Source organism: Nycticebus coucang, chromosome 6 (assembly GCF_027406575.1).
Source record: "Nycticebus coucang isolate mNycCou1 chromosome 6, mNycCou1.pri, whole genome shotgun sequence".
Lineage (NCBI taxonomy): Eukaryota > Metazoa > Chordata > Mammalia > Primates > Lorisidae > Nycticebus > Nycticebus coucang.
In genome coordinates this window covers 118941413-118955511 of record NC_069785.1, presented here as the reverse complement: position 1 = coordinate 118955511, position 14099 = coordinate 118941413, and the positions used below count along the sequence as shown (strand labels likewise).

The following is a 14099-nucleotide window of genomic DNA, read 5'->3' as shown; positions in this document are numbered from 1 at the left end:
CTGGGGAGGAGGGGACAGGGCAGAGGAAGTGAGGATGGGCAGAAGGCAGCCACCATCAGTGTGTGTGAATGCCACACTGCACCTTTATTTCATTGTAACTGATCTAAGTAGCCGCACGTAGCGAGTGGCTCCTGGATTGTCCAGCGCACGGCCCTAGCCCCTTGTCTTACCTTTTTTTTTTTGAGACAGAGTCTCCCTTTGTCACCCCTGGTAGAGTGACCTGGCATCATAGCTCACAGCAACCTCAAACTCTTGAGCTCAAGCCATCCACCGGCCTCAGCCTCCCAGAGTGCTACAATTACAGCACCTGGCCTTGTCTTACCATTCTTAACTCTCCCCAAGTCATGGTCTTTGCCCTCTCTGATTAAGAAAATGAAGGCCTCGAAAGGGAGCAATAAGGCCCCAGAAGCCCAGGGGAGGGCTCTTCAGGCCACAGTTCCATCCAGAGCAAGCAGGTGGAGGGAGTCCTTTCAGGGCTGCAAATGGTGGGGAGCAGGGGTGCAGGTAAATTCAGGGAGTCCAGCCCTTCAAACATGCTGCCTCTGGGGATACTAATCCTGCCAGAGCACTGAGGACTTGCCTTGGGCCCTGCCTTCCCCACCGGAGTCAGGGAGGCAGAAGGGACCAAGAACCCAGGAATTTATACCCACACCCTAGCCTGCTACTCCGACCTCCCCTCCGCTAGAGTGCCCTGGAGCTGAGCAGAGGATGTAAGGGAACCTTGTTTCAATACCATAATTAACTAGCCAGCCATCTCATCATCGATACTCCTCAGCACGGAGGCCCCAGCAAATAATGAAGTAATGAACAGCCAAAGTGATCTAACTATTGACCAGCTATTTACAATAGTCACTGCCAATGCCTTTAATGATCCAACCACCAGGTCACATCCTCGACAAGGGGCTAAAGGAAACCCCAGGACTCAGGGAAATCCTCTGGGTCGCTATACTTATCTGAGATGAACACCCCATCCTCTCCTGTGGGCTCAAGCTGGAGGAAAAAAAAAAAAACCTGAGCTCTGACAACACACAGCTCACTGCTCCCTGTCTGTTCCTCCCCTTCCGCAGCAACACACTCTGCAGGACCTGCCTGAGGTCACCTCTCCCCCTTCCTCTGGACAGGATGGCTGTCTCCCAGAATCAGGGGAGTCTTCCTAGTTTTCCAGGTTCCACCATCTCTTATCCTCAGATGAGGTCCTCTGAATATCTATTTCCCCCTCCCCAGCAGCCTGTTGGTTCTACATACTTAACAACAGGCTCTCCAAAAAGCCCTGATTTACAGCATTTGTTGATGGTAACTGGCCACTCCTACAGTGGCCAATTTTAAGTAACCCAGGAGATGTCCCTGAACTTTAAGGTGGGGAAAAAAATGTGCCATATCAGCTTTCCCAAATAGGTCCAAGACTCTAATGCCCCCAACATGGAAAATTCTGGAAGTCCTTTTCACTTGTTCTGTCCTCAGACCCCAGGGAAAATAGCTGCATACATTTCTTCTATGTTAAAAAAATATGTGAAGGCACTTTGAGATGGTAAAAGTTATATGTACATGGGATTATTAAACACACTGGCTCTTCTCATCTCAGAACCAAACTCCATCTAACGTTACAATTTCCCAGCCATTACCACCATCTAATTCAAGGCACCCTGACTTTTAGTCTGACCCTCTAGTACCATACACCCACCCTAACCTTCCCTTTCAGCCCATCAGGCCAGCTCAGCCCTAATTCAGAACTCACAGATAGATATCAACTTCTACTTATTTTCTGAACTATTGGTACAGCTGCCAGGGGGGCTGGTCTGGGCTCAGGGGAAAGTGTGTTGTGACTGGTCAGCAGTGTCTGCCTTGGCCTTGAGAAATAGGTGGGGACTTTTGGGCCTTAATTGAACCTCTTCTGCTCTTTGGTTCAGCCTCAGATCATCCTCGCTTGGGCTCCTCTGCAAGACCACCTGATCCCCACCCCTCCCCAGTCCCAGAGCCCGCTCGGGTGCCCTCCCTGGCCCTCAGTACCTGTGTGCACCCTATAGTGCGTCTCCAGCTGGTGCTTGAGGCTGAACTTCTTGCCACAGCCATTGCACTCATAGGGCTTCTCGCCCGTGTGGATACGCTTGTGGCTCTTGAGTGTGCTCTCATCCCGGAAGCAGCTGCCACAGAACTCACACTCGTATGGGTGATCACCTGTGGAGACAAGAGGCTGCATCAGGCCTTTGCCTCTCCCTGCCTCCTCTTCCAGGAACGGAAGAGCACATTCAGTGCTCCCGGAGGATGAGATTGCCTGTATTCACCACCTGCAAAGATGAATTAAGGATCCACAGCCTCTGCAGGTCCCCACAGCATGAGCAGGGAGTGTTTACACATGTCCACACTTTACTGTGGCCCAGCAGTCATCTGTAGGGCAAGGGCCAGCCCAGGGAAAAGAGGGCCCATGTGGTTCAGCAATGATGAGCAGAACCCGGAACACAGCAGTCTCGGGGCTGGAGACCTGACCCTCTTGCTTCTCAAACTGCCTCTTCTTCCCTTCCTCTAAGTCAAGGGTAAAAGTTGCTCCAGCCTGACTTTCCTGCCTTCCAAAAAAAACCTTTCCAATTTGTGGAACTTCTCATTGTTCCTCAAATACCTTCTACCCTTTCTTTCCGCCATGGTTTAATACAACTGTCTCCTCTGCCTGATTTCCTCTTTTCTCCCTGTTGAACTCCTAATCATCCTTCAAAGCCCAGTTCAAACATCACCCCTGTTTGGAAGCTTCCCTTTAGTCTCCCAGGTGGAATGAGTGACAGTTCTTTTCTCTGTCCCCCCAAAGCGAAGAAACATCTAGCATTTTGTTCTTTTATTAGTCATAGTATAATTTTTATGGCACTTTCACATTAAGGTGGCCCACATTTCCTGAGTGCTCACTCCTCTGCTCGAACTATTGGTACGGCTGCTGGGGGGGCTGGTCTGGGCTCAACGGAAAGTGTGCTGTGACTGGTCAGCATATCACGTGATCATGGTAACACTCTGAAAGAAAGATATTACTTTCATTTCACAGACGAGATAAGTGAGAAGTGTACAGATGCTTCAATGTCATCTCCAAGGTCAGTGAGTAATAAGTTGCGCTGGGATTCAAGCTGTGGTCTGAATCCACAGTCTGGACACTCAGACCAGACCGCTAGAAGACACACTATACTGTATTTACCAGCAAGCCTGACATAGCCCTAGAGCGAAAGCGGCTCAAGGTAAGGAGGAAGCCCTAACCACCTTGAAGCCTCAGTGCATGGCACAGTCACGGCCCAGACAGACACATGGGAAACGCTGGGTATACGAACTTTGGGGAGAATCGACTTTTCCTGGTCTGGAGTCTAGGCCTGTCAGCATCCTCTTTGGGTATCTGTTCTTAAATCCCCAACTGGGAGAGGTTGGGGTGTATGGATGAACCATCTTGCCTTCTGTACCCATAGTGGGGAGCTTGGGGGATGAAAGGTGAGGACTCTAGCTACTTATTTATTACAGGAGTGAAGGCGCAGACAATAAAGATAGATTAATCACCTCAGACTTTGTTCATGAATATTTAAATATCGCTGATTCGTCTTGTCACTGTAATTACAATTTCTCTGGGCTGCATCTCCAACAACCACAGTTTATGGTAAAGAATGGCCCACTGTATTTCACTTGTCCCTCTGCAGATGTGCGGGGCTGCCAACCGTGTAATGCCCTCTGCATTTCATACATTTTCTTCAGCTGCTGAAGGTTTAAGTCATCCACAATGACCTACATTTTTTCATTATCCCCATGTCAAACTGCGCTCGTGCCTGGGCATAAATTGCCCTTCTCGTTATAGACTCACATGCCTGCGCCTTCACTTCCTCTTTAAAATGATATTTTACTCTTTCTTCTTTCTCCCCTCCTCAGGCTGCTAACCAAACCTCTCCCCGCCCCGGAGGCAGGCCCCTGTACCCACATAAATTCTTATCTCTTCTGATGGCTTTGAAGGGTTTTTAAGGCTCTGTGGGGAAGTGGTATGCTGGGGTGTTCAGTGGATGACTCCCTCATGGGTGGAAGTTTTGCAAGAAACACTGAAGGTCCTCCACTGGGGAATCAGGCTGGAGAAGCTCAGAGAGCCAAGCCCTCCCTTAACACCAGTACACCCCAATTTATGAGGCACAGTCCTGGCTTAGAACTATGGCTGATGAGTCCTGCATATGCATATTTGGGGATAGACTGAGTCCTAAGGTTCTCAGCCAGAGAACCTGGCAACCCAGCCCCGTTAAAGCCAGGGGGAGGCCCATGCAGACCTAGGTACTAACTAGCTATGTGTGTGACGGAGCTTGAGTCAGTCTGTGTGTGCCTGCGTCTGGATACCACTGTCTGTGGGTCTGCGCTTGTACAGGGCCCCGTCTAGTCTGACATCCAGCTCCCCCTCCTTACCAGATCAGCAACAATTACGACTTTAATCAAAGATTCAGTATCCTCATTAAGATATAAATAAATAAATAAAGCAAGGGCCACGTGAGACTTCTTTAGCCTGAGCCAGTAATTAAAAAGTACATCGGCAGCCACCCAGCCAGGAGGGGAAGGCCGTGAGACGGGGTAGGGGATGCTGCCTGTACCTTTCACCTCCAGAGGAGGGCCCCGAGAGTTTCAAAAACAAAGGGTTAAGACAGAGGGGTTTGTTTGATCAGATTTTTATGAATTTAATTAGAAAGTGGATCACATAATAAATGAGTTTAAAAGAGAAATCTCCTGAGTCTGCCCAGGGAAAGAAATAAAAAGAATTTAGAAGGAAGAAAAAAGAGTCACCAACACACACACACACACACAGATTTTAAAGCATGGTGACCACCTGGCCTGAAACCCCGAGGGTTAATCGTGTCAGTGTTGTCATAATGTACACAAAACTGGCTGCAGAACTCAAAATCCAATTTGTGGTATGTTGATTAACTCTGTAGCCTCTTTAATGAGCTTGACATTAAGTGCAGGACAAACGAGACTAATTAGAGCCCCCTCCGGCCTGCATAGTGCACCTGTGACCCCCCCAACCCCCAATCTGTCCTTACTTGGTGGTTTCCCTGGCTCTGACCAAGCCCGGGTGTCAGGGTATCCTTGTCCTCGCCATCGTCCCCACCCAGCCCCATCCCTTCAGCTCCTCAGGCCCCTCCCTCCAGGCCCCGCCCATCAGCACAGCTGAGAGTTTATTATATGATGAGCCATGTGAATCAGGGATCCATCAATGCCAAGAGCACGGCTGGACTAAGCTACCAAACGCAGCTGCCGATGCTAAATGCCCGGCCCAGCAGCAGACGGGCCAAGAACACGGAATATTAATGAGCCATTGTGTGGCAAGTGCACAGCCTGTATCCAGCTTGTGTGCACAGCACCTCGCTGGTTCGAAAACCCACGGGTGTCTGTGTGCATGGACAGTAAGCATGTTCCTCATTTCCTAGAATAAGCAAGGGCTTCTCTCAAACTCTGGAAATAGTCCCTCCCCACAGATCTGAGCCATGACTGACGAAGGGCATGTGCCATTTATATGTCTGAGCTCTTAGAAAGTAGCACAGGGAGATCAGGGTGTATCAGGGTGGATTTCACAGGGTCGGAAATGTTCATATCACATGAAACAAACTGATTTGACTCCACCCTCTGGGGCATCTCCCTGTCCCATCCCAGTAGTGTCAAGCAGTTCTGAGCAAATCTGGTGGTGCTAAGGCAGTGGGCTCCCTGGGCAGAATGGCATCTGGAAGAGAGAGACCAGGCCGGCTCCTTGGGGAAGAAGCCCACTGCTGGCAGAGAGGCCAGCTCAGCGCTCCCTTACATGGCAGAGCCTGCCACTTGTACAAAGCCTGTCCTTCCATTCAGTGCCTGAGCTGTGACAAGACTCTCAAGAACGGGCAGAGAGAGTGGGGCCTTCCATGCCTCTCTGAGGCACACAGCGGCTTTCCAACTTTTACACGTTCTGCAACGGATGCACACACACACACAGTTTCACACCCACGGCAAGACCCGGCCCCTGTCAACAGGGCACAGGACACACACAAGCAGAAACACATGCAGACTCAGGAACACGGGATTCCTTTACCCGGAAACACTCAGAAGAGCCTCAATTTTGTCTCAGAAAAATGAAGGAATTTAAGGCCTCCATTCCCTTGATAGGTGAACACCCAGGGCCTATTGCAAGGAAACATGCCTCTGGCCCTCAGGGAGCCATCTCCAAATCTAGATGATGGTGGCAGGGAGTGGCCAGGACCTGGGCCCCTGGCCAAGCCACCTTGCCTCCTAACCCCTCCCTCAGCCTAACCCCAATGCTCTGGAATTGGCTGAGCAGGGCTATTTCGTGGCCCACAGTTTGAATACCCTCACTGTCTTCCCTAAACAAGGTCAAGGCCGAAGGGGAGGCCTTCTACTATGGAGACAGGAGGACCTCCTCTTCAACACGCCCTTGCAAGTCCACAGCTGACTTAGGAACGTGTGTGGACAGGAGGGGTTGGGCACACACAGCAAGAGACCCGGCAGGTCAGGTTTTCTCAAAATGCCAGGTTGGGCACACACAGCAAGAGACCCGGCAGGTCAGGTTTTCTCAAAATGCCTTCTGGGTCCACCTGCATCAGAGTACTTAATAATGCTGTCGTTTGGATCCCATCCCAGACTCAAGGAACCAAAGCTTCTTCGAGGATAAGACCCGAGAATCTGCATTTTGAATGAGCATGCCCTATAATGGGCATAGAAAGATTTCGAGCCAACAGGTCACCGGAGGGGCTGGGGAAAAGAACTGTCTACATGGACCTGCAGGGCAGGAAGCCCCAGGTGTCTACCCCTTGAGCAGAGGTGGGTTGAGGGCTGACTCAGCCTGGCACCTCCACTTTCTGTCTTTGGAGGTACGTCAGACATTGGCTCCCAGAGACCTGGGTCTGCCGTCACCTGGACTGGCCTACCTGTGTGTGAGCGCAGGTGGCGCTTGAGGGCCGTGTGGCTGGGGAAGGTGCGGTTGCACTCGCTGCAGATGTAGCTGCGCACGCCCGCGTGGACCTCCATGTGCTGCTGGAGCGCACTCTGTGCCTGGAACCGCTTCCCACACAGCAGACAGAAGACAGCCATGTCTGTGCCTGCGGGAGACAGGAGAGGGCAGCCTCAGGAGGGCAGAATCCCAAGGCCAAGTCTTTGCTCATTTAGAGAAAAAGCCAGCTTCAGACTGACACCTCCAAACTCCCACGTTTGGGGCAAATCTCAAGAGGGTCTTGGCTATGCAAAGCTGATTCAGCACCCAGCAGGTGGTCTCATGGACAGAATCAACAATTGTCCTCTTGGGAACCTGAAATCTGGTGGGAGGAAGACATTAGAACACATCTCTAGGGCAAGCGTACATGTGCAAGTGTGCCAGGAGCTATGTAAGAGAAGCAGGGTACGAGAGGCGTATGTCAGGTGCACGGCACTGAGGTGGGGGCCAGGCCAGGCCTTGCAGGAATAACAATAACAGGGATAACGAGGATAATGCCTAATATAATGATGATAATATAATGATACAAATCTACAAAGGTAGGTTCTATCATCCTCACTCTTCAGATGAGGAAACTGAGGCATGGAAAGATTAAATAACTCATCCAAAGTCCCACAGAAGTCCTAAGTGGCAGAGCTAGGACTCATACCTAGGCAGCCTGGATTTTAATCCTTTCCAAAGGCTAACTATAGATCCTGTTTTGTTTTGTTTTTTAACCACTTCTCCATTTACTATAGCTTGAATCTTAAGGACCCATTCATTCACCAAGTATTACATGGTACTTTCTACGAGTAGGACTCTTCTTTTTTTTTTTTTTTTTTGTAGAGACAGAGACTCACTGTACCGCCCTCGGGTAGAGTGCCATGGCATCACACGGCTCACAGCAACCTCTAACTCCTGGGCTTACGCGATTCTCTTGCCTCAGCTTCCCGAGCAGCTGGGACTACAGGCACCCGCCACAACGCCCGGCTATTTTTTTGTTGCAGTTTGGCCCGGGCTGGGTTTGAACCCGCCACCCTCGGCATATGGGGCCCGTGCCCCACTCACTGAGCCACAGGCGCCGCCCAGTAGGACTCTTCTTTTGGCACTGGGCAAGAGAACCATGGAGGAACCTACAAAAGTCCCTGCTTTCATCATCGAAAATCGAAAAGTGTCTGTCAACACTCTGGGCTGTAAAGAAATTCGGCAGATCGGGGGATCAGACTGGGGATGACACTGTGTGGCTGGGGAGGTTAAGAGGAAGGCAGGCAGGGCCAGGTCAGGTGGAGTCTTCAAAACTACGTCAAAAGCTGTAGGTTTCATCCCAAGCCCAACAGGCAACAGTCAAAGAATTTTAAGCTAGTCAGTGACATGCATTTTCATTCAATTCTGCCTGGCTGTTTCCTGTGCTGATCAGTAGCATAGATACCCCCAAGGACCCCACAAGTACAGGCTGCTCTGTTTGTTACCTGTCCACTGCCAAAGCCGCTCTGGAGCCACAGCTTTTCTGGCTGCAGCACCCCATGCAGAAGGCTCTCAGCTGTCATCTAGTCCTCAATGGCAGCTCCCTGCCCACCTGTGGACTCTGTTTCCCTAGGCTCATCTGCTGGTGAGGGCATCTGGGAATATCTCCTGTGTGTGCAAGAAGGGAAGATGGGTGGGCCTAGCACCTGTCAACCTACTCCAAAGTGCAGGGAGGGCCAGAGATATGGCTGCTGGAAGCCGTGGGCTGCTTGGTTTGGAGTCAGGGAACTTCTGGTGGAAGGTGGGGGTGAAGAGAAGGGAAGCCATGATGGTCTCACTGCCTTCTCAGCCCGCTGGTTCAGACAGCAAGGGAGTATTCTGTGGTCTGGCCCTCACCACCTCGGACCTGCTCATGGCCAGCTTTGGGATGGAGCAGTGGGAAGGCAAGGCCTGCCTCTCACTTCCTCCATGCCTCTGCCCCTCACCTCCCACTCCTTTGCAGATACTAAGGCCCAGGCCCCTGGAGCCGCACCCATCCCTCCTGCAGCCGGGAACGGTGAATGGAGCAAATGCAGGCATGGCGCTAGGTGCTTCATCCATCTTGTCATCTCATTTAAAACTTCCAACCCTACAAAGTAGGCACTCTTAACCTCCTTTTGCAAATGGGAAAACAGATTAAATAAACTGCCTAAAGTTGCACAGTTAGAGGCAAAGTTTAGATCTGGAAATAACTTGGTTTGATTTCAGAAACCATGAGGTTGGGCCTAATTTTCCTCCAGGCCAGACACCTGCCTATCTGGCGTCCCCTAGAAGGGACCCAGCTGGGACCGTACAGAGCACTGGTGCGTCCAGCAATGGTGTGAGAGCCCTGGGCCAGGGGAATTGATGGGCAGCTGGGGCTGGGTTACAAGGCACAGCTCTCTGAGGCCTTCCTCCCCTGCTGGGAGTCAGCAAGATCTCAGGAAGGTATGGAGTGATTTCTCAGCTCTACCTGATGGAAGCAGATACACTGAGGAACACTGTCTGCCCCGGCAGAGGCAGCACCCAGAGATGACAGGGAGTCCCTTGAGGTCCCGCCCCACTGGGTCCGCATGCACAGGCGTAGAGTCCATCTGCAACATGTTATGTGCTCGGCAGGCCCTGCTGCTTCAACCTGAGGCCCATAGCGCTGGTCCTCTCCCTGCCCTTAACACCCACGCCCATGACAGCCTTGATTAAGCCAGGTGTTCAAACAGCTGCCTCAAATCAGTAAGATGGAACCAGCTTCCCAGGCAAGCCGTGCCCCGTACAAGCCAAGACTTCTCCTTACCCATCCTCTGAGACCCTCAGCATGGAGGGAACCCAGGTCAGAGGGGACATGAATGGCACCCCGGTAGGACCCTACAGCAGTCTACCTTCTTGCTCTTCCCAAGGCCCCTGGAGGCTGCCCTACTGTGCTGCCCCTATGTCTCAGGATGGCCTGGACCCACTTCTTGTCCTGACTTGCTGACCCCCACAAGTGCAGCATCATGCAAAGTGGTCAGGAGACTGGCTCCCACGCTGGTCGGGGATGCCAACCAGTCAACAACCATCCAGAGGGTAAGACAGGGCAGCACCCAAAGGGCTCCAGAGAAGATTCTGAGTTAGGCTTTGAGAAATAAAGTGTATCTAGGAAGCGAGGACTGGAAGGTGGGGCACCGGTGCAGGCTAAGGAGACACTGTAGGCGAATTTCAGCGCAGGTGGGGCAGAGGATAGGCCCTGGGATGGAATCAAGCTGGGGAGGTGCTGGGGCTGGATCCCAAGTAGGACAGACTGAACTCCATTCTGCAGGCAATGCAGTGCCACCAAGGGGCTGCGGGTGGCTAGGGTCTTAGCGTCTGCGCACAATTCCTATTGTGAAATCCTAAGCCCTAGTGTGTCAGGATTAGGAGGTGGGCCTTGGGAGTTGACTAAGTCATGAGGGTAGCGCCCTCGTGAGTAGGGTTAGTGTCCTTATAAAGAGTTCCCAGAAAGCTAACAGGCCCTTTCCACCATGGGAGGACACAGTGAGAAGTCAGCAATCTGTAACCTGGAAGAGGGCCCTCCCCAGAACCCAACCATGCTGGCACCCGGATCTCCCACCTCCAAACTGTGAGAAATCAATGTTTCTAAGCCACGCAGACAAAGGTAATCTATTACAGCAGCCTGGGCTAAGACGGGCTGGTACTGGCATGATCCACCCTGGATTTGAAGGCAGTGCCTCTTGGCATGAGCAGCAGTGGCCAGTGTCTGGAAGCAGGAGAGGGCTTCTGGCTTTTGTGCTATTACCAAGAAGGGTGGAGACCAGACCAGAGCAGAGACTGCAAAGACAGGGGGTCAGATGGAGAAGCAAAATCCTGGGAAGGCAGAATGTTAGGAACAGTACTTGAGCTAGAATGGGAAGAGTGTTCCCAGACAGCCTGTTCTGAACCTGGCCAACAGGTTTAAAGTTCTATGTGCTGATGCTCCTATAATGGTCTATCTTCCCTTCCCAGGACATGTCACCAGTGTAGGGACTCTCCCTGGCCACTTATCCACCAACCACAGCTCACATGGGGCTCTGAGGTTCTCCATCCACTTAGCCCATTCTTCTGCTTGGAAACCAACACCCGTGATGATGGAAAAGTATTAAAAAAAAAAAAGAAAAAGAGGAAAGGGAGGGGGAGAAGGAGATGAGACACAAGGAAAGCTATTGGTGCATGTAAGTTAAAAATCTAGAGACTAGATTTGAGTTATTAAACAATTTGCTGCCATTTCTGCCTAGCTGATTGTTCGCATGTATGATGAGTCAGGGCAGATTCTATTACACTGGGAGATTAAGCAAATAAATGCTAGCTTTTGGAAACACATTAAAATGTGGGACTATGGAAATAAAATTATCTAGAAAATTGTATTAGCAATTCATTAGCTGCAGTGAGATGTGCGGGAGGGCAAGGGGGCCCAGCAGCGCAGGAACATTCTGTTCCCTTCTATGCCTGAGTTCCATCTTCCACTATGCACAGACGTCAGGCTTGGTACCACTGGGGAGAAAACAGGAGCTCCAACCAGGTGAACAAAACCTTCAGAAATCATATGGTCAACTTGACACAATGGAAAAAAAAAAAAAAAGCACAGGGTCCCGGCTCTGCCACCCACTTCCGTGTAACCCTGAGCAAATAATCATTTAACTTCTCTGGATCCGAGTTTACTTCTCAGTTGCCATACTGCTTGTGGCATCCAATGAGATACCGAGGTGAAAAAGCTCTATAACCATCAAGTGATCACAGAGCCAATGCCTGTCCAAACAATGCCTTTGTCTGAATCATAAAATCACGTCTCTTTCTCTGGGCAGACACAGACCCTTCACCTGGGTATACATTTTGGGTGAGAAAAAAAGAGGGCTGGATTTCAGCCTCCATTTCCTCCTCAGCTAGGCATCTCGTGCAGAGAACAATCATGAATCACGGCAGTCCTGCACTTTAACAAGCCCAAGTTGTTTTATCGACTCTGGCTGCTTCTTCTAAGAAGCTGGTCCTAGGGAAGGTATCTTGGATGAGACACACCACTTAGGACTCACTGCTGAGAATACCACCTTCCTCTGAGCTCTGACTTTTGCAGCATATAAAACCCTTTATTGCATTAATTTTTGACATGCAGCTCTGCCTGCTAGATTGTAGGCCTCCAAAGCAGAAACTGTCCTATTCATCTTTCTGTCTCCCAACACACAGCACAGGGCCTGGCACAGAGCAGGCACTCCATAACTGCATGTTGCATTAAAAAATAAACAAGGGGCTGTGAGACAATCCCAAGGTGGGGGTGGGGGGAGGCACAGGGAGTCATGGTACAGACAGATGGCTATGTCTGGGGAAAGCTCAGACCAAAGTTCACAAATGAAGCCGCTGCTGAGAGCACCCAAGATTCTCCTTGGAAACTGATAATGCCAAGTGACCCAAGCTGCAGATCTCATTGGGCCCTCTTGTGTCCATCTGGTGAGCTGGACAGGACCCTTAGTTCCCCCTCCACATTCGGAACTCTGCTGCTCAGAAGCAAAGACCAAGACCATAGAAAGACCACTTTGACCACACCATACTGTGGAACAGAAGACCCCCGTTCTGATCTACAGGTGTAGTCCTTCTTAGATCTGTGATCCTGGGTGAAGCAGCTGCTGTCCTAGACCTCAGCGTCTTCATCTAGGAAACGGAATTCATAACCAACCTGCCCGTTCCAACACCAGCTCCGCAGTGCGGTTAGGAAGCCATTGACAAGTGCTCTTGAGTATGTAATCCTACAAACGTATTATTATCTATCAATCTGCACATTCGGATATAAACCAGATATGTAAATCAGCCTTGGCCTAAGAATATAATTTCTCACATCAAAGAATTAGCACCTATCTGCTCTTCTGAAGAACAGATGAGGAACTCCTTCTCAGCCTGGACTCCCAAGGCATCTGCTCAAAGGGAATCTGAACTAGAAGGAGGGGTGCACATGGCAAAGAGAAACTAGGAGTATAATTCTAGGCTATGTGGGCAGCGTCCGTGCAGATACATGGGGCTGCATTTGCATCAATTCTGTCTTTGGAGAAGGTGACCCACCGTACCCCAACAGCAGTCCAGCCAGTTTGGGTATGCGGGGCATGTACAATTCAAAGACTGCCAATTTAAAACAAGTTTAATTTTAGCAAAAAAAAATGGGAGAAAGCCAAGCCAGGGTGGAATAGGAGGCAGGCGCGATGACATAGAGCTAAGGTATTTATTCCACCCAGGTGATGACAGGGTCTGAAATTATGAGACACAAAAACCTTCATGTTTACACCTGTGCCATTTCCATACCAATTAGCTCTTTAATAGAAAGGAAGGAACAGGATCAGAGGGGCACACAGCTGGAGAAGATGTTCAGGTGCTACACCTTCTTGGAGCAAGGCTCTTATTATCTCCCGCTATAAGCAGTTTCTTAATCAAAGGAGCAGAGGAGCTAAATATACTCCAGCTTTTTTTGGTAAGTGAGCTGGGGCTGCCGCCTATGCACATGGACCATGGATGGGTTGCTCACGTCCAAACCCACCTCACCCAACAAAGGAAGAGCAGTGTCCCCTGCTACCCCGGGTACCCACAGAAAGAAGTATCAAACTGAGGAGGGTGCGAAAACCCTGATTTAAAACTAGATATATCCCCCACCCACCTCCCAACCCCCCAGTTATGTCCTTCTGCTCCCTCTGACATCCTGGGGGAGACTGCTCTTTTCTAGGACACCATCTCCAGCCCTGGGTAGCCATCATAACCACAAACCCAAAGCATCTCTTAAACCAGGGGTCCTCAAACTTTTTAAACAGGGGGCCAGTTCACTGTCTCTCAGACTGTTGGAGGGCCGGACTATAGTTTAAAAAACAAAACTATGAACAAATTCCTATGCACACTGCACATATCTTATTTTGAAGTAAAAAAGCCAAACGGGAACAAATACAATCAGACTGCCTCATATGGCCCGCAGGCCGTAGTTTGAGGAGCCCTGTCCTAAACTGTCTCGTTTCCAAATTCCCTGTCCTCTCCTCCCTTTGCCCCAGGTCTGAAGAAGGTAGGAGAGCGGCACCATCCACTCTGTGGAAGGAAAGGAGAGGCACAGGCCAGGAGCACAGGGCTGACTCACACCCAGAGCACGGAGGCTCTCTCCGCATCATACAGAATGGAGAAGGCTGGTGGTGGGAGAAGAGGAACA

At 50.6% G+C, this 14099-nt stretch overlaps 1 protein-coding gene across 4 annotated transcripts in view; it reads right to left on the bottom strand.

The window, feature by feature from the left end:
• ZBTB16 (zinc finger and BTB domain containing 16) overlaps positions 1 to 14099 on the bottom strand; it is a 189225-nt gene that overhangs the window by 5412 nt on the left and 169714 nt on the right. For all 4 annotated transcript variants that reach the window (XM_053595319.1, XM_053595322.1, XM_053595320.1 and 1 more), the window contains exons 5-6: positions 6903 to 7073; positions 2008 to 2175 (exon numbers count right to left, since the gene is read on the bottom strand). In XM_053595319.1, coding sequence (XP_053451294.1) covers positions 2008 to 2175; positions 6903 to 7073 — 339 coding nt within the window. The remainder of the gene's footprint in view (positions 1 to 2007; positions 2176 to 6902; positions 7074 to 14099) is intronic.